At 46.0% G+C, this 19,587-nt stretch overlaps 1 protein-coding gene across 1 annotated transcript in view; it reads right to left on the reverse strand.

The window, feature by feature from the left end:
• LAMA1 (laminin subunit alpha 1) overlaps window positions 1-19,587 on the reverse strand; it is a 3,417,884-nt gene that overhangs the window by 2,904,485 nt on the left and 493,812 nt on the right. The window contains exon 11 of the mRNA XM_044066516.1: window positions 6,758-6,844. Coding sequence (XP_043922451.1) covers window positions 6,758-6,844 — 87 coding nt within the window. The remainder of the gene's footprint in view (window positions 1-6,757; window positions 6,845-19,587) is intronic.

Consider the following 19,587-nt stretch of genomic DNA (forward strand, 5'->3'; position numbering starts at 1 on the left):
AGGACTCTATCCCATGATGCTCTCGGTCCTACCTCAGATCTATATAACCTAACAAATACTCCCAACCGGAGTAAGAAGTCCCAGAACAAGACCACCAGACCCCAAGTCTACTCGTTCTTCGAATCCCTGGAGGGGGAAAGGCAGGTGGGAATGTAAGAATGAAGGCGAGATGAACAACTCACATGGAACATTATGGTAAGTACATAACTTCTTTATGTGAAGTTGTTTAATGTCACCGTTCATTCTTACACATGGGTAGCGTCCCAAGCACCCTAATCCTGGGTGGCTCAAGGGAGTATATTCCTGAGGACAGTGGAACCAAAGGAAGCCCTGTCCCCTTTGTAATGAATGATAAAGGTATGCGGCTTAGTCCAAGTGGCAGCTGCACATATAGTGTCCAAAGGGAAACGAGCCGCATAAGCAGAAATGGAAACAGCCCTAGTGGAATGCGCCTTCACACCATGCTCTAATGTTTGGTTAGCCGAGGAATATATAAATTTAATGCAGTCAGTTAACCATTTGGAAAGGGTAACTTTAGAGACTGGTAATCCTTTCTTAGTGTCAGCATGAGATACAAGGAGTTGGTCAGATCTTCTGTTTTCCTTTGTCCTGTCCAAATAAAATCTCAGTTGTCTGTGGACATCAAGTTTATGTAACATGTACTCCAACTTATTAGAATGATTACTGAAAAAAGTTGGAAGTCCGATAGTTTGATTCAGGTTAGTCTCGGAACACACCTTTGGCAGAAATGAAGGATTAGTCCTCAGAAATACTCTGTCTGGCTGGAACACTAAATATGGGGGGTTTATAGAAAGGGCTTAAAGCTCAGATACCCTACGTGCTGAGGTAATGACCACCAAGAAAACAAATAGTTTTCCAAGAAAGAAACTTCAACTGGCAGGATCATGCAGGCTCAAAGGGGGGGAAATAATACGTGACAACACAAAATTTAGATTCCCGGGAGTAAAGGGTTGCCTAACAGATGGCCTAAGGTGAATGGTACCCTTCAGGAAGGCCCTACATAATCTGTGAGACATCAAATTAGAACCTTCAGCTCCGAGGTACAAATTCGAAATTGCAGCCAATTGAACTTTAATAGTGGCAGCTGCAGCACCTTCATGAAAAAGCTTAGAGAGGAATTCCAGGATACTAGCAATCGGGACAACATAAGGATCAATGTTATTTTGGGAGGCCCAAAAAGCAAATCGCTTCCATTTACTAGTATACAACTTTCTGGTAGAAGCCTTATGCGAAGATACAAGAATGTGCTGTACCTCAGAAGAAAAATCGTGTGACCTGGCTAGGTTGGGAATCAGAGCAGCCAAGCTGTCAGTCTGAGGGAACAAAGGGAGGGATGGAGGACCCCTGACAAGTGTGTCAGCAGGTCTGGAACTGGGTCCAGCATCCAAGGTTCCTCCAGTTGACAGAGTCGGAGGAAGGGGAAGCAAATATGACAAGGCCAAAAAGGGGCTATTAAGATTACAGTCCTTCCCAGGCTTTTGGCTTTCTGCAAGAATTTTGGAATCAGGGGTATAGATGTGAAGGCATACAAGAGTCCCGGGGGCCAATCATGTAGGAGCGAGTCCCTTGGGCTGTCCCCCAGAGGAGGAATCAGGGCAAAGTAGCTTCTGCATTTGGCATTCATAGGGGATGCAAACAGGTCGCAACAAGGCTGGCCCCATCTGTGGAAAATCATCTCCGCAACCTTGCCTTTGAGAGACCACTCGTGTGTTAACAGAATGGCTCTGCTCAGTTTGTCCGCTATCACAATGGATTTCCCCAGGATATGCATTGCTATCAGAAAGAGCCCGGTGGATACTGCTCACTGCCAAATTCTCAAGGCCTCTCGACACAGGGGGTAAGACTTGGTTCCCCCTTGCTTGTTGATGTACCAGACCACAGACATGTTGTCCATCTGTATCGCAATCATCCCTAGAGGCAGAGAGTCGTTGAAGTGCTGCAATGCCAAAAGCACCGCTCTCAGCTCCAGAACATTGATATGCAACTGTGACTCTGTCTCCAACCAGGTGCCTTGGACTGTTCTTCCAAGAAAAAGCCCCCCACACACACACACTATCAGAGAAGTGTCCGTGGTCACTGTGGCTGGTGGTGGGGGAGAAACAAATGGTCGACCCACTGTAACTTGTTGGCTGGTCAACCACCAGTGAAGATCCTTCTTGCAAGAGTCCGTAATCATGATTAAGAATGACATCGGAAGTTGTTGGTAAGACCACTGGGTGAAGAGTAGCCATTGAAGAATCCTCATGTGTATATGTCCCAGAACAACTGCTATGAGCGTAGATGCCATGGTACCTAGTAGCTTCAGAACTTGATGGGCCGGCACTTTCCTTCTCTGCCAAATGTCCGAGACCTGATTTCAGAGTGTGGTTACTCTGTCCAGGGGCAATTTTACAGTGGCGGTGGTGGTGTCTAGTTCTGCTCTGATAAAGGAGATACTCTGCGATGGCGACAATGTAGACTTTTCGAAATTGATAGTGATGCCTAACAGAGCAGAGATTGAGTGTGTGATCCCTGGACAGAATTAGTTGATGCCTGGAGGCGGCGGTAAGGAGCCAGTTGTCTAGATATGGAAACACTCGGAATCCTAGATGCCTCAGGTGAGCCATAACCACTAACATGCACTTGGTGAACACTCTGGGGGCTGTTGTGAGTCCAAAGGGCAGTGCTCGGAATTGGTAGTGACTGGCTCCCAGCCGGAAATGCAAATGATCTCTGGATGGCCTGGCCATTTTGATATGGTAGTATGCATCCTTGAGATCTATACAGCACAACCAATCGCCCACTCAGAGGAATGGGAGAATAGACTGAAGCATGACAATCCGGAACTTCTCTTTCTTTACAAATGTGTTGAGTCTGCCATGATCCAAGATGGGCCTCCAGTCCCCTGTCTTCTTTGGAACTAAAAAGAATCTGGAGTAAGTTTCAGATCCTATCTGGTCTGCTGGGACTGCCTGGATGACTCTTTTTTCCTGCAGCCTCTGGATTTCTATGGTTGCTTGATCCCTGAGACTGGGTGGAACATGTGGGATTTTTTTCCCAACAGGTGGGTTTTCTAAGAATGGAATGATGGAACCTCTGGTAACAATGCTTTATACCCAAGAATCTGTTGTAATTCCTAGCCAGGCATCCAGATACAAAGCCAAGCGACCCCCAACTGCCTCTGGAGTAGAACAGTCGGGCCTCCTTTCAGGAGCGCTGAATGGGGCTTACCAAGGAACTGATCCCTCTCACCCTGGTTCTGCGGACCCCCTCTGCTGCCAGGGTGGCGTCTTCCATTATTATCCCCTCCTCTGCCCCTGGAGGGGGGTTCACTATGTGTGTTCTGGAAAGCTCCTTGGGACTTTCGGAACCACATTTTTCCACCCTTCTGCCCTTTGGGGTATGGTCTGGTAGGGGTGGAAAAACGGACTCCTACAGCAGATAGAGTCTTTCCTTCTTGCTCACACCTAGTGAGAGTCTCCTTGACTTTGGGCCCAAAAAGAGAAGAGCCATCGAATGGGGAGTTGACAAAGGAAGACTTGAAGGTTTCCTCAAAGGAGCATAAGCACATCCAGGACAGTCTCCGCAGAGCTATCGCTGAACCCGCTGCCCGACTCGAACCATTGGCTGCATAGGAAATTAGCCGCATGGACAAGTTCATTATGGAATTAAGGGTATTAAGCTGGGCTGTCACCTTCTCAGAGACAGCTCCATCTGTACTACCCTGCAGAGTATCTCCTAGCTCTTTTAGGAGATCTCTTTGAAGATTTGAAGATGAGTAAAATGGGTCAAGTATTTAAGAGATCACATAGCAAAGGTCGTAGAACTAAAGATGCATTTCCCATATATGTCCATAGTCCTGGAATCCCTATTAGGAGGATGGACAGTAGAAGATGTTTCAGACATCTCTTTCTTGGTGGCCGCCGCCACCACCATGGCATCAACCGGAACTCCCTTAGTGAGGAACATCTTGTCTTGGGGGGAGGTGATAAACTTGCTGGGGCTCCAAGGGACTGGTTCCATAGTATCAGGAGACTCCCACGCCCTTCGAGCAACCAATTCCATTAGCTCGTCAAAGGGCAGAGTCACCCAGGAGGTGGAAGGTTGAGACCCAAAGGCCTTCAGGAGCACCGACTCATCCTCAGTAGGGCTAACGGACTGCCAGTCACCCCTCTGCTTAAGGACTTCCAGGATATCAGCAAAGGAGATCTCCTCCAAGGGGGACCGTGGTGACCCTTCCAATTCCTCTAAGTCGGTATCTGATGTCAAAGACTCCTGCAGGGAGTCTAAATGCCTCCCCTTACAAAGTCTCTTCCTGGTAACCTCATCAGTGGGAGCTTCTGGTGAGGTCTTAGTAGAGCAAGAGTCACCCGATGGGGTTACCTGAGGCGCCAGGTCTTGATGCTTCACAGGGATCTGCAATGTAGAGGCAGAAAGCAGTATTTTAGGGGAGGAGGAGGAAGGAGGAAGGACCTGGCAAAGTGTGTGTCTTGGAAGACATAACCCTCCTCATAGCATCGAAGGCACCACTACTCCGACTAGAGGAAGCCGCCGGTTCCGAAGAATATGGCAACTTCCCCGGCACCGAGACAGTGGGCTCCGAACCAGAGGACGGAGCCGAGCTCATCTGTGCCGAAGCCCCGAGAGGAAGGGTCAGAACCATCCCATCGGTTCGACTCTCCCCCCTGGAACCAACCAGAGAGTGTCAGCTCCCAGACTCTTCTAATGGAACCGAAGAAGTCAGGGTTGACAGAGCCGATGGCACTGGAACAGGCCTTGGCTCCAAAGGCTCCACAATCAGATCCTCCTCCCCCGGCTCAAGGCCCTGCTCTACTTGGAGGAGGAGTAGTCACAGCAGGTGGGATGGTCTTAGGCCACGAAATCGGTTGGGTCAAGGCCAATAACAATTTAGCTAGTGCCGGGTTCTCGGGAAGCCTCTGCACCACCTGGTCCACATCCACATCAGAGAGGGTCCTCGAAGAAAGAGTCAAAGTAACCGAAGATGCCACTGATTGGAGGATAGGTGACCTCAAAGTTTCAGACACTGGCTCCAAGACTGGGGACCGGCTCCGAAAAACTGGCTCGGTGCACGGCTCCGAAGACTGCGGAGCCGACGACCGCACCTTCACTGTAAGGCTTAGAGCCGATGACTGGGGCTCCAAGGAAGCCTTAGAAGACTTCAACCCCTTCGAAGACTTGGAGGTCTGGTCCGCCTTGTCCAAGGACTCCTGGAAATCTCACTTCAGTAAGCCTCTATCTACCAACTTCCTTCGCCTCTCAAGTAAAACCCTGCTACTGAAGGAGTGACAGACAGAGCAATCCTCCTGGAGGTGAACAGGCCCCAAGCAATAAATGCAATTCACATGTGTGTCCGTGATGGACATCTTCTGCCCACATTTTGGGCACTTTCTAAACCCTGATTTTTGTTTCTCCTTGTGGTCATACATACTAGGAGCAACACACAGTAAAACAGCAATGAAAAACCAAACACACACAACACGGCAAACTGTAACTACTATAACAATACTAAGTTGTCAGACCACTGAAACAACTGTCAAGCTAATCACAACACTAAAAACTCTAAGTCTAAGACAGAAATATATATATATAAAATTTCTGCTACCAGTACACTATTAGCTTAGTAATAATAAGCTAGAACACCCTATTAATACTTTGCTAAACGGGATAGGGATTAATAAAGAAAATAGGACCCTCTCTGATGTGGATGTGGACCAGGTGGTGCAGAGGCTTCCTGAGAACCTGTCCGCAACAGATCGGAGGTCGTTGGAGAGCTCGGGCCAGTTTATGCTTTATATTTCATCTTTTACTATTTTTTTCTGCATTTCGCTGCATAATATTTCTGAAATTTACAGTTGTTGATGAGTTTCGTTCCTTCAGTGTGGTTGCTCTTAGGCCTAAGAGCAACCACTCTGAAGGGACAAAACTCATCAAACTTGAAAAACAAAATGCAAGCAAAGGCTAACTAGCCTATTAAGCAATACAACTGTAAATTTCTGAAATATTATGCAGCGAAATGCAGAACAAATAGTAAAAGATGAAATATAAAGCATAAACTGGCCCGAGCTCTCCAATGACCTCCGATCTGTTGCAGCGGCAAACTAGATCTGAGGTAGGATAGAGAACATCATGGGATAGGGTCCAGGCCTCGAGCTGCTCTGAGATCTTCAGCTAGTAAAGCGGCCGACTCGGAGCCGATGGACTGGCTCCGAACCCATGTGTAAGAATGAACGGCGAGATTGAACTTCACATTAACAGTTTAGAAGCATGAGGCATTATACAGATGAAATTACTTCCACACTGATTCAAGATGCGAGTGGCAAGAGAAGAACTGGAGAAGGCTCTAAACACAAGTGGCGGCAAAACATGAATGCCTCATGCAGCAAACAAAGTCATATGGAATGCTTATGTGTGGTCAGACCTCGTTAGCATAGGGACAAAATAATCTTGCACTGACCCTCTCTAAATAAGACCACCTCATATGTAAACAACACAGGGGAATACATTACACAGAAGAAAACTTTAATAAAGTTTTGCTCAGGTCTCATCAATACAGTTCATGTCTTTCAAATTAGCAGATATTATGGACTGCTGACCAGTGTTAGCTGGAAATGCAAACTTTTCTGTGTTGTGCCATGGGAGATGCTACTGGTGAGGCAACTCAATTACGAAACGGAACAGAAAGTAAAGCAAACAGAACACTGATAAGTAATCAGAAGTTTAGTTGCATCAAAATTACCTTTCACATCGTGGACCAGAATATCCAGGCAAGCACTGATCACAGATCACGTCAGCATCACTGTTAAAGTGGCAGGTAGGACTGAAACTGAAAAAGGCAAACATCACAAAGATAAGTGGTATGCTCAACGCAACAAGTTAACATTTCCCCTCAGCTGCTATTTATTTTCATGCATCCTATTATGTGTAACAGATTGCACATGCTAGTTCTGTTCAACACTTACATTACAAACAATTCAGAACTTAATGTCCTATTATGTGTAACAGATCGCATATGCTAGTTCTGTTCAACACTTACATTACAAACGATTCAGAACTTAATGTCCTATTATGTGTAACAGACATTACAAATGATTCAGAACTTAATGTCCTATTATGTAACAGATTGCACATGCTAGTATGTCTACTATGTGTAACAGATCGCATATGCTAGTTCTGTTCAACACTTACATTACAAACGATTCAGAACTTAATGTCCTATTATGTGTAACAGATCACACATGCTAGTTCTGTTCAACAATTACATTACAAACGATTCAGAACTTAATGTCCTATTATGTGTAACAGATCGCATATGGTAGTTCTGTTCAACAGTTACATTACAAACGATTCAGAACTTAATGTCCTATTATGTGTAACAGATCGCATATGCTAGTTCTGTTCAACACTTACATTACAAACGATTCAGAACTTAATGTCATATTATGTGTAACAGATCGCATATGCTAGTTCTGTTCAACAGTTACATTACAAATGATTCAGAACTTAATGACTCATAACTTAAAATGAAATAACAGAACTTGTACTAAACAAACTAACATTTTTCTTAAATGGTCTTGGAAGTAAACACTGATAAGGAGCTTATACAATTTGCTATGTTACAGGTACGATACATTCACTTCAATCTCACACCATCGGCAGCTCTTCAGCACTGCAGCCTGTGGACATCTGCGCTCAGGGCAGCTATCCTCTTCACCTAGTTATGCTGCTGCCAGAAGCCAAATGATATACGTCTCCATTTCTATGGCTTCCCAAGAAATGCTTCGGTAAACATATTAAGTAAGAACTATCCTACCACCTAAACATTAATGTGTCGGTATAAAACATTGCTAAACAAGATTCAGGAGCACTCTGGGTTAACTGAAAGATGGGGGGGGGGGGATAAGGATAAGAAAAGCAATTCTCTATCCATGGGGAGAAACAGGACATACAAAACAGTGTCCGACATAGCTCTCAACTAATCAGGGACAAATCCAGAAATAACCAAGGACAATCAGGGACACAAACATTAGCACTGCTAACTTGAGACCTTGATTAGAATAAGAGAATGTGAATGAATATACATTTTCTGAAACAAAAGAAGTCTGTACCTGTAATTATTAGCATGATTTATTAACACATTAATATTTAAGTGGTGTGGAATGTCACACCTCTAGCAGTGCACACACATCAAGCATTTTCTGAAAAATAAACTTAAAAAGGATAAGACAAACAAAAGTATTTTGTGCACAATAAAAGCTTTTAAAATGTACACATTGCAATGTTATTAGTAAGACGTACTCTTTGCAGTAATAGTAATCAGTGCATTCATAGTCTTTCAATAAACACTATAATATACTATAACCCACACAAACCCACACTTATTTTTTGCTAAACTTGAACAAGCAATTTGTCATTCCTTAAAAACTGTATTCATCTACTGTTAGAGAACATTTTTGTTAACCAAACATGTTTTCACATAACACAAAATTTTTCTATGTTTATTAAGATACTTACAGAAATATGAAAACATATGCTTAACTGTATAATTAGCAGTACAACTAACACTGAATATTTCTCAAGATTTGCCACTTACAGTGCAAATTTAAAAGGACGTTTTCTTCAACAGTATTCAAGGTTTCACCTGATGTCATGCAACAGTTTGTACGTCACTTGTTTTTAGAATTATCAAGCACATATGGAAATACTGTTTATTTTCATAATTACTAACAATCAACTAGTAATATATCAGGTATAGTGTGATATAAATGGACACTGCCATTGACTTTTCATGTCTCTCACCACTGCATATCACACCACACCTACTCAATAACCTGCTCCTGTATGAAGATATGAAAAATAAGTGATGAACAGTGAGTAATTTCTCTACTGTCGGATATCCCAGATTAACAATTTTTGCGTCACTTTCTTAATAACTCCTTGCACTTTCTAATATTGCCTAGTACCAGTTGGTAAGTCACTTAGTAAATGAAGTTAGACCCAAAAAAGTTCTGGACACCACAAGGAGCTATGGATGTGAAATGGAAGTATACAAAAAAGTGCTATAAGATTGAAAGAGTTAAGTGCAACTCATCACCTTTTCTTCAACAGTCATCAGTTTTAAGATGCATTAAGAGGAAAAGACCTAAAATTTTAATCAAAATCACAGGAGATACTTAAAAACCAGGAACAGTTGAGAGGTATATCTGATACCTTTAGGTAAGGCTGAAAAAACAAAGAACAGGTTCATTAAAAACTGAGGACACAGCAGGCTCCCCAATAGAGTGCATAACCAGATTTTGTGTGACACATGACACTGTAAATGAACGTAAATGAACTTCTAAGTCTAAAGAGGTAGGAACGGGGGTGACTTCTGTGAGCTCCACAAAAACTGTACTGAAAACCATTGCCTGCTATGGTAGTAACCAAAAGGAATCTTCCATGCTACCACAGTAGGGGGATTTACTCCTCTCCCAGCCCTGGCCTCACAGTGGTGTGGGGATGGGGGGGGGCATAGCAGGATGGTGCCTGCCACTGTCTTTCTTTCTCTCTTTCACCCAACACTCTGACACAAGAATATGACTTCTCTGTTCTTTTTTGCATCAAGTTGTTCTTTCAAGGAAAACTCCAACTTCTCCTACAGTTTAACTCAACTTTTAGACTGCTTTTCTCCCTACAGCACAGTTCCAGGATTGTGTAGGTACCAGAAATCTGTTCGTAAGTTATAAAAAACGAAGTTATGTACTCGCCATTACGTTTCATTTGAGTTGTTGAGTTTCATTTGTCTTCAACCTGTGGGACTCAGATCTGGTACGGATCCGATATGGTTGCATTTTCTAGCATGAGATCCGAGCTCCAAGCTCCTCCCCTGCCCATAATGCCCCCTGTCTCCCTCCTTCCCTCAGATTGAGTTTGCTGCCGACAACAACACCTTGACATAACCATAAGCCTAACACCTTGGTAACAGTATCCTGAAAGCACCATAGGAAAGACAAAAGCTTGCCAGAATAGGGGCTATGTCTTATCCACCCAATGCACCAAACAGCCCACAAAAGGCAGGGGGAAGGAGGTAGGGATGGCTGAAGACAAATGAAAAGCAACAACTCAGATGGAACATTATGGTAAGTACATAACATCTTTATCTGAAGTTGTTGTTTTCATTTGCTCTTCAACCTGTGGGACACAGTTCCCAGCCACCACAAGAGCCTGGGAGGTCCTGATGAACGGATAGTTCAAAGCACAGCGGTGCCAAAGGATGCCCTGCCTCTGGAAAGGATATACAACTTATAATGAGCAATGAATGTGTACGAGGATGCCCACGTTGCCAAAGAACAAATGTCATCCAATGAAACCCTAGACCAAAAGGCCGCTGAAGTAGCAGAGACTTAGCAGAATGTGCCTTAATTTGACCTGTGGGAGATAAACCTTTGGCTGTACACACCTGAACTATGCACTGGGAGATCCAACAAGCAATAGTCATCTTTGACACAGGTTTCCCTAAGAAGGGTTTAGAAAAGGAAAATGTTGATTCGACTTTCAAAAGGACTTTCTTGTATGCAAATAAAAACGCAAGGTTGGGCGGGTTTGTCATAATGGATAAAGTCTTTACCTCAAAGACATAAGGTACAGGGTTTGATTCTAACCAAGGTTTAAAATGGCCCTTCAGGGCAGTTAGCCTAGCATTCGCCTATGAGCAACTGCCTATAAATGTCAAGCAAGTGCAATTTATACTCTCCTTTATTCTGAAAATTGGGGAAAAAAACAAGGTGATTGACAGCCTGATTAATGTTAGATTCCAAGGCCACTTTTGGGAGAAAGGAAGGATTCGTATGTAAGAACACCATATCTTTGTGGAACACCATACACGGAGGCTTAATAGATAAGGCCTGAATCTCCCACACTCTTCTGGGTGAAGTAATAGCTACTGGAAAGGCTGTCTTCCAAGACAGAAACTGCAAATCCTCTATAGCTGCAGGTTCAAAGGGGGAAGAAGCCAAAGCTTGTAGAACTAGAGTAAGATCCCAAGGTGGCGTGGTGTCCTTTACTGGAGGCCGAAGTAAAATGGTACCTTTCAAACAGGCTTTACAAAGCTTGGAAGAAACTAGGGAAGCTGAATTGTCTCCTATATGAAAATTGGAAACAGCTGCCATAAACTCCAGAATAGCAGGAACTGGAGCAGTGAAAGGATCCAAATCATGTTGGGACGCCCATATCAAAAAACGTTTCCACTTACTGCAGTAACCTTTCCTAGTGGATGATTTGTGAGCCGCTACCAAAATCTGGAGAAGACAGTCCAGGAGTCCTAACTATCACTGGAACTGGAGCAGCCAAGCTGCAAGCTTCAGACTGACTAGATCTGAGTGTGGGATCCCTGAGAGATGTGAGATCAGATCCGGAACCAGATCTAATATCCAAGGAGGACACACTACAAGAGACCATAGAGAGGGGAACCATACCTGGCGAGGCCAGAAGGGGGCAGTGAGGATCACTAATCTCCCCAGCCACTGAGCTTTCTGAATGAACTTTGGGATCAGGGGAAGTAGAGGATAAGCATACAGAAGACCAGAGTGCCAAGTATAAACCAGGGCATCTCTTGGGGGCTCCCCCAGAGGGAGGGGGGTCAGAACAAAATAAGGTCGCTGCACTTAGCGGTGGAAGGAGAGGCGAAGAGATTGCAACAAGGCTGACCTCACTTTAGAAAGATCTGTTCCACTACTGAAGGATTCAGAGATCACTCGTAAGGAATGTTCGTTGCCACTAGAAAAAAGCCGGTGGAGATCACCCACTCCCACAATCTCATGGCTTTGAGATGAAGGAGATAAGACCTGGATCCTCTCTGTTTGTAGATGTACGAGACTACAGACATACTGTCTGTCTGTATAGCAATCGTCCCTCAGGGAAAATGGGCATAAAGAGCATGCAACACCAGTAGCACTGCCCTCATCTCCAGGGCTTTGATATGCAGTTTGGTCTCCAGGGATGACCTCGTGCCTTGGACTGTCCTCCCCATGCAACATCTCCCCCACCCAAGTAAGGAGGTGTCTGTGGTCACCATGGTCATCAGGGCCGGAAGGATAAAGGGACGACCCAGAAAAAGATCTGGGATTGGAGCCACCACAGAACCAAATCCCTGCAGGCTCAAGGCACATGAACTGGATGGGATAAAGGCAGATCTAGTAAGAACCACTGGACCACTAGGGTCCATTGAAGAACCCTCATATGCAGACGAGCCATGGGGATGAGGGTAATCATGGCAGCCATGGACCTCAATGCCCAAAGAACTGATTCCACAGGGGGACATTGGGTCATAACAATGTATAAACACATGATGTCTAAGGGACTGAAGTCTGTCCAGGGTCAGAAAAACCTTGCGCTAAATGGTGTCTAACCAGGCTTCAATAAAGTCTAGAGTTTGTACTGGGTCCAATAGGGATCGCTGAGATTTATGGTTATGCTCAACTGATGGGTGGTTTGGAAAAGGAGATCCCTGGCTTGGTAGAGGTGATGGCTGGTGGGGGCAGAGAGGAGCCAATCATCCAGGTAGGGGAAGACCTGGAATCCCTGCAGCCGCAGTTAAGCCGCCACCACTGCCATCACTTTGGCAAACACCTTGGAGGGCGGTGATGAGACCAAAGGGTAGCGCTTTGTATTGGTAACTATTAGCCCCCAGCCGGAAGCAGAGGAGCCTCCAGGACCACCTGTCCATTTTGATGCGATAGTACGTATCCTGGATGTCCACTGAGCACACCCAGTCATTCTTTTGCAGAAAGGGCAGAATGGATTGGGCAGTGACAAACCGGAACTTTGTCTTGTCAACTGACAGGTTTAGGGTTGAAAGATCCAGAATGGGTCTTATGTCCCTCGTCCTCTTTGGCACTAAAAAGAACCTAGAATAGATGCCTAATCTGGACTGGTCTGGAGGGACGGGCTGGATGACTCATTTTTCGAACAGCCTGGAAATTTCCAGTGCTGTTTCCTTCCTTTGTGTGGGTGGAATGTCCGGGAGGAGGTATTTGGGCGGGACTGGTCTTTGAATGAAGGGAGTTGAATATCCTCTGGATATGATTTGCAACACCCAATGATCATCTGTAACTGACTCCTAGGCTGTTGGGTGTAGTGAGAGTCGTCCCCCGACTGCCTCCAGAGACGAGCAGTCAGGCAACCCTTCAGGGCTGCTGCGCAGGTCTGTTTGGGAAAGAATCCCAAAACCCCTGGTTTCTCGGACCCCTCTGCAATGAGGGCGGCACCTGTCATATCTCCCACCGCCTCTGGGGGAAGGTGAATCCTGAGCATCATGGCGATAGCCCTAAGACTTCCAGAACCACATCTTCTTCGCCCCTCACTGATTCCGGGAAAGGGATCATTGAGGGGTTGAGAAGTGAATTCCGATAGAAGAAAAGGTCTTCCCGTCTTTCTCGCTCTGGACCAACATGTCTCATACAGTCTTTCCGAAAAGAGTGGAACCATCATACAGAGCATTAGTGAAAGACACCTTCAAGGGCTCCAAGAATGCACAAAGCCAGAGCTAGGTGTGACGCCTGATGACGGTGCCTGTATCAGCGGCTCTATCGGCGCCTTTGTTAGCATGGGAGAGGAGCTGCACAGAGGTATTGGAAACTGAAGTGAGGGTGACTTTACAGGAAGAGAACACCTTCTGCTCCTCTCTCGACATGGACCCTGGGGCAGACTCAGCGACCTCCTTGACTAGGTCTCTCTGAAGTCTGATCACATGTGCCATATAATTCAGTGCACATACTGCAAACGTGGCTGAAGGGTAGACCTGCTTTCCAAAACAGTCCATGGCCTGACACCCTTGGTCCAGCGGATGGACCACAGAGCTCTCCTGAGTGAGCTATTTCTTTCTTGGAGGCTGCGGCCACCACCATAGCATCAACCGGGGACCCCTTAGACCAGTGCTGCTTGTTCGACGTCTCACTTAAAATTCTATCGAGGTGCTTGGGAATGGGCTCTACTGTGTCAGGCTCCTTCCATGCCTGAGATGTAACTAAATCCACAAGTGGATCTGCAGAAGGAGACACCCAGGAGGAAGAGGGTCCTGTGCCAAAAGCCTCCAGAAACACAGACTTGTCCGGGTTGGGTTTTTGGACTGACCACCCCCTACACTGGCAAAGGATTTCCATGATGTCTCCAAAGGAGACATCTTCCGGAGATGACTGAGGGGAAACCTCCCCTTCCTCCAAATTGGTGTCTTCTATCAGGGACTCTGGTGGGGAGTCCAAGTGCCTCACGTGTGCTTCCACGGAGCCTCCTTGGGGGGGGGGTCTCTGGGGAGGACTGGGAAACTTCCAGCTGTTCCAAGGACGATAGCGTCAGGGGTCTCAATGGAACCAAAAGGATCCTCTCCACCACGTCAAAAGCAGATGGAGAACAAATCCCAAAAGCTGGGGCCGAGATCGGGTCCGTAACTCTCTACGTCAATGAGGGAGCCAAAGCAGAGCCTCCAGGTGCCAAGACTCCGAGTGGCAGGGCCAACTCCAAAACCCTCAGAGCCAACACCACCCCCTCGGATCTGGCACCAAGACTACGGCTCTGAGCTTGTCGGAGCCCAGCCACTGAGGGCAATGGTCAGTGTTGAGGTGCCAGGTACCATTGCCGCCAACCCTTCAATGCCGATAAGCCTCGGATTCAAGAACTCCAAAACTGAAGGCAGGACTGGAAAAGGAGTAATGGGGATAAAGCTGGACTGCCTGCTCCCATCCCCAGAGGGGGAGGGGGAAGGCAAGACTCCCATCTGGATCTGGGTACATATGAATTTCTGTATCATTCTGTCCACCTTGGCTTCGGAGAGGCTGTGGTTGGACTGGAAGGAGGAAACCTCAAAAACTGGCCTGGAGTGGTGCCAGGGAGAGAGCAATAACTGTGCTCGGCCCAGAGAAACCCCAGCTCTGGGGAAAAGCATGGCGAACGGAGCTGAAGAGAACCCGTGCTGGCAGCCAGGTGAGACTTGGCCAGAGGCTCGGCCGAGGAAGCAAGGTCGGGGACCGCTTCCTGGACCTGTCCTGGTGCTTGTGCTTCTCCCAATCCCTGAACTTCACAGCTGGAGGTTGAGTCCAGAGGCTGGGGTGGAGGAAGCAGGAGCAGTGGTAGAAGATGAAGCAGAGGTCGCAGAGGAAGGTGGAAGAACGAGGCCCCTGAGGATCAGCTTGTTCCTCCTGTCGATCCATGTGCAGGGGATGAATCCCATGCAGATCGAACAGGAGGTGTCCAAGTGGGGTACCCCTAAGTAAACCACACACAGAGTGTGGCCATCAGAAGGGGGAAGCTTCTGCCCACACCCTGTGATTTCCAGAACTCTGGCTTGGGGGTCTCAGCCATGGCACAGAAAAAAAAAATCACACACACACACACACACACACACACACACACATATAGAAAGAAAGAAAGAAGGGAAAGAGAGGGCCTTTTTTTTCTACAGGTAGAGAAGACCGATGCCTGAGCGCAAGGGTAGGGGAACACTAGCAAAATAAGAATTTAAGAGAAGACACAGAAAGAAGTAGGAAAAAGACAAACATTTTTAAAAATACTCACCAGGAACCTGGAGCAACAGACCACGATGCTAGCTAAACAAGTGGCAAACGAGATCTGGGGGGAGGAGGGAGACGGGGGCATTTTGGGTAGGGGAGGAGCATGGAGCTCGAATATGATGCTAGAAAACACAGCCGTGTCGCTCACAGGTTGAAAAGCAAATGAAAACAACAATTTCAGATCTTTCATTTCCTTGCCTTGCAGTGAAAAGGAAAGGGAAAGACCACCCACTTTTTTAAGCTTAACATCTCACACAATTTGCAGTGGAATTTGTCTGCAGCTGCATGGCATACAAAGTACAGTTGTGTACACTTACCATAAATGTAGATGCTCGAGTGTATTCACTGTTGCAGTCATCACATTTGGGTTATGTGCCTACAGGTAACCCTCAGCCGGCCTGAATACCAGAGTTTTCGGATTTCTGCATCGGATGCTGTCGCTTCTTCCGTGACGTCAGGTCGTCAGGGGTATAAAACATGCAGCCGACACCATTACATCAGTTTTTCTTGCCCCAGATGTCAGGTGCCCCCACAATAGGATGCAATTATATGGTATGGAACAATTATATGGTATGGAACACCCCCAGCAAAAAGTAAATACACATGATATAATATATGCCAAACAAAAAGGAAAGGTAGAGCCAAGAGAAGTCAGGGGTCTGCAGGGAGGGTAATCAGGACTGCAACAGTGAATACACTCGAACATCTACATTTATGGTAAGTGTACACAACTGTACTATGTTCTTCGTGTTTCACTGTTGCATTCATCACATTTGAGTTGATTCCCAAAGCTAAGGAAGGGTGTGGCAGTTAAAGAGAATTAGGGCTAGCAATTAGGCCCTGTAAGACTGCTGTGGCAAATCCAGCTCTGGATTCAGAAAAGATAGACAGGTAGTAATGCTTGGTGAAAGAATGTACAGAGCTCCAGGTAGCAGCTTCCAGGATGTCCCTGGTAGGGACTCCTCTGAGAAATGCCATAGAGGTAGATGCAGCCCTGGTGGAATGTCATCTTATCCCCTGTGGGGTAGGTTTCCCATGGTGTTTGTAGCAGAAATGGATGCAATGGGCTATCCATTTGGAAATGGTTTGATTTGAAATGGCCTTCCCCTCTGCACCTGCAGCAAAGCTAACTAGCAGCTGGTCCGATTTTCTGAGAGGCTTAGTTCTGTCCACATAGAATCGAAGCTGTCTGTGCACATCCAGAGATTGCAGTATCCTTTTCCCCTTATTTTGAGGATTAGGGAAAAAGGTAGGCAAATGAATGGACTGGTTTAGAGCCACACTAAACACCACCTTGGGCATAAAGGACGGATTAGTCCTGAGGGAAACCCTGTCTGCATGGAAGATAATGAAGAGTTCCACTGCCATGAGGGCCTGCAGTTCAGACGCTCTTCTTGTTGAAGTGATGGCTAGAAGTAAGGCTGTTTTCCAAGAAAGAAATTTCAACTCTGCTGTGGCAGCTGGTTCAAAGGGGGGAAGAGTGAGTTTTTCCAATACAAAGTTAAGGTCCCAGGCTGGAGTGGGAGCTCTCCTGGGAGGAGGGGGGGGTCTTACATTTTTGGCCCCTCTAAGGAACTGTTTTAGCAGGGGATGAGAGAGAGAGAGAAGAGGGGTGGCTCAGTATTACAATGCGCTGAAATGACAGAGGCATGAATCTTAATTGAAGAGAAAGATAGGCCCTTGTGGAGCATTTCTGTTAAATAATCTAGAATATGAGGTAAGCTGGGCACTGTTGTGCCCATCCCCTGAGCCTGGCTCCAGAAACAGTATCTTTTCCACTTTTCTGAATAGGATTTTCTAGTACTAGGCCTCCTTGCCTCAAGAATGACATCCGGCACCTGCTTACTAAAGGTCGCTAGAGGTGAGCTCAGGAAATTACCCAGGCTGCAAGGTTCGGGGTTTGAAGCTGAGGGTGCAGAATCACTGAGTACCGGCGGACTGGCGACTAGCTTAACGGAAGTGTCATCGGCAGGTATGGACCTATGCGGTCTGTCTCTGTCTTTATCCTTACGTTTTTTTAGAAGATCGGTAGTCAGATGGCTTAACGAAAACAGCCGGCGACGAACAGTTCGGGCATTGAACCAGGCACAAAACCGACAGAGAGGGACTTCGTGGTCTGGGCCTAAACAGGTGATGCAGTAAGAATGAAAATCCCTATGAGATATTTTCTTTCCACAGGCAAGACACTTGTTAATTTTTTCTGACATCGGTTAGAACAAGAAAAAAGGATCCCCAACGGGGTACTTATCTTTTTGAAGACTTCAGGTCTGAAACTCGAAAATGAAAATTTTAGGAGTCAGCCGACAAGCACTTGTGAACTGCTTCTGCTTCGGGCACTGCACGGCAAGAAAGACTGATGTAATGTCCAGTTTTGTGAGGTTTCAGCCAGTAACTAGTAGTTTATTGGTCGTTTTGGGCCAGTTTCTAGCTTTTTCCAGCCCCCTGGTATAAAACGCAGTAAACGCGCATTTTTCAGCTTGTACCTACTCAGCACAGACTCCACATGGGCCAGCAGAGTAATCCAGGCTGCAGAGAGCTGAATAAGCGACTTTTCTTGATACTAAGTATAATTTTTGTTGCTTTCCACATCTGAATACCTAGCGACTATATTTCTCCTGCCTTTCTGTTACATTGAAGCTGTTTTTACTGCATTTTACTTAATATTGCACTTGGAATCCTTGTTTGTTACTATTTGACTGTATTTGTAGCAGATTCTTCTGTGTAAGCTGTAGTAGCTGATTCATAGCATTTATAAGTGTTTGCTGTACCTGTTTCTGCCTGTTTTGTGAAAAAAAAAGAGAAAGAATATCTCTTGTTTTTCCTGCTTTACTAGTTTAGTCCAGTTTCAGAGTTGCTGATTCCTGGGCTTTGGTTGTAGTTCCTGTGTACTGTTTCCTTGCCTTATTTGGGGCAGAGCAAGTTACCTTGCTTACCAGTGGGAGTGGGAAGCATTGAGCTGCCTTTGTCCAGTTTTGTGAGGTTTCAGCCAGTAACTAGTAGTTTATTGGTCGTTTTGGGCCAGTTTCTAGCTTTTCCAGCCCCTGGTATAAAACACGGTAAACGCGTTAAGCTGATTTAGCTGAGCTGCCACTGTTGCACACTAGGGCAGCCGGTTAAGCAGGTTTAAACTATTCGGGCTACCTAAAGTCCACTCTTCAAATTTTCCTTAAAACTACCTTCCTCGAACTATACTACTGATCTAATCAGCGTATCCTATAACTAAAAGATCATCTCCACTTGACTCCAAGTAGACTATTCTCTATCTGTTAAACCTAGCACTTGCTCCTACAGTACTTATTACCTTGATACGGCACTCTTGTCATAGATAGTACCCCAAAAGGTAACCCCTATTTCTCGGTCACCCACGCCCCTGAATCTTTTTAAAGTTTTTGTCTATCCTTCTAGCATGTCGAGGGATCAGTTGCTAGTATCCTCTCCTGCTCAGCTGGTGAACCTGGGAATACTGAGGCAATGTTACAATTGCCTCATGTACACAGACAACCCTCTCCTCCTCCCACAAAACATAAATACATGCGAGATGCAACTATGCCAAACTGGAGGCTGAGCTCTCTCAACACAGGACTGGCAAGACCAGTCAGGAGGAGAAGGTTACCACACACACTATAGACCCAGTCTCACATAGCACCATTACAACCTCAAATCATACACATAAACACACAAAGACATACTCAGAGGCTCTGATCAAAAATCTACCAAAACAGCAGAGGCCACCAAAGCAGACACCCAAACAACCACCACCTCAGAACACAACACCTGCAACACATAGACCTCACAGTCAGAGTGTCAAACAGTCACAGCCCTTAAGGCCAAACACAATGCCAGACACACTAGTCATTGGTGACTCCATAGTCAGACACACTGATGGCCCGCCACCAGACTGAGTAAGGAGAAGGTCACAGTAAGCTGCCTGTCGGGCTAGAATCCGCCACATAACGCAAGCACTCAGGTCTCTCAACAGCAAGTACAAATATGACTCAGTCATTGTCCACGCTGGTGTAAACGACCT

This window comes from Protopterus annectens, chromosome 3.part1 (genome assembly GCF_019279795.1).
Source record: "Protopterus annectens isolate FY-2018-M chromosome 3.part1, PAN1.0, whole genome shotgun sequence".
Lineage (NCBI taxonomy): Eukaryota > Metazoa > Chordata > Ceratodontiformes > Protopteridae > Protopterus > Protopterus annectens.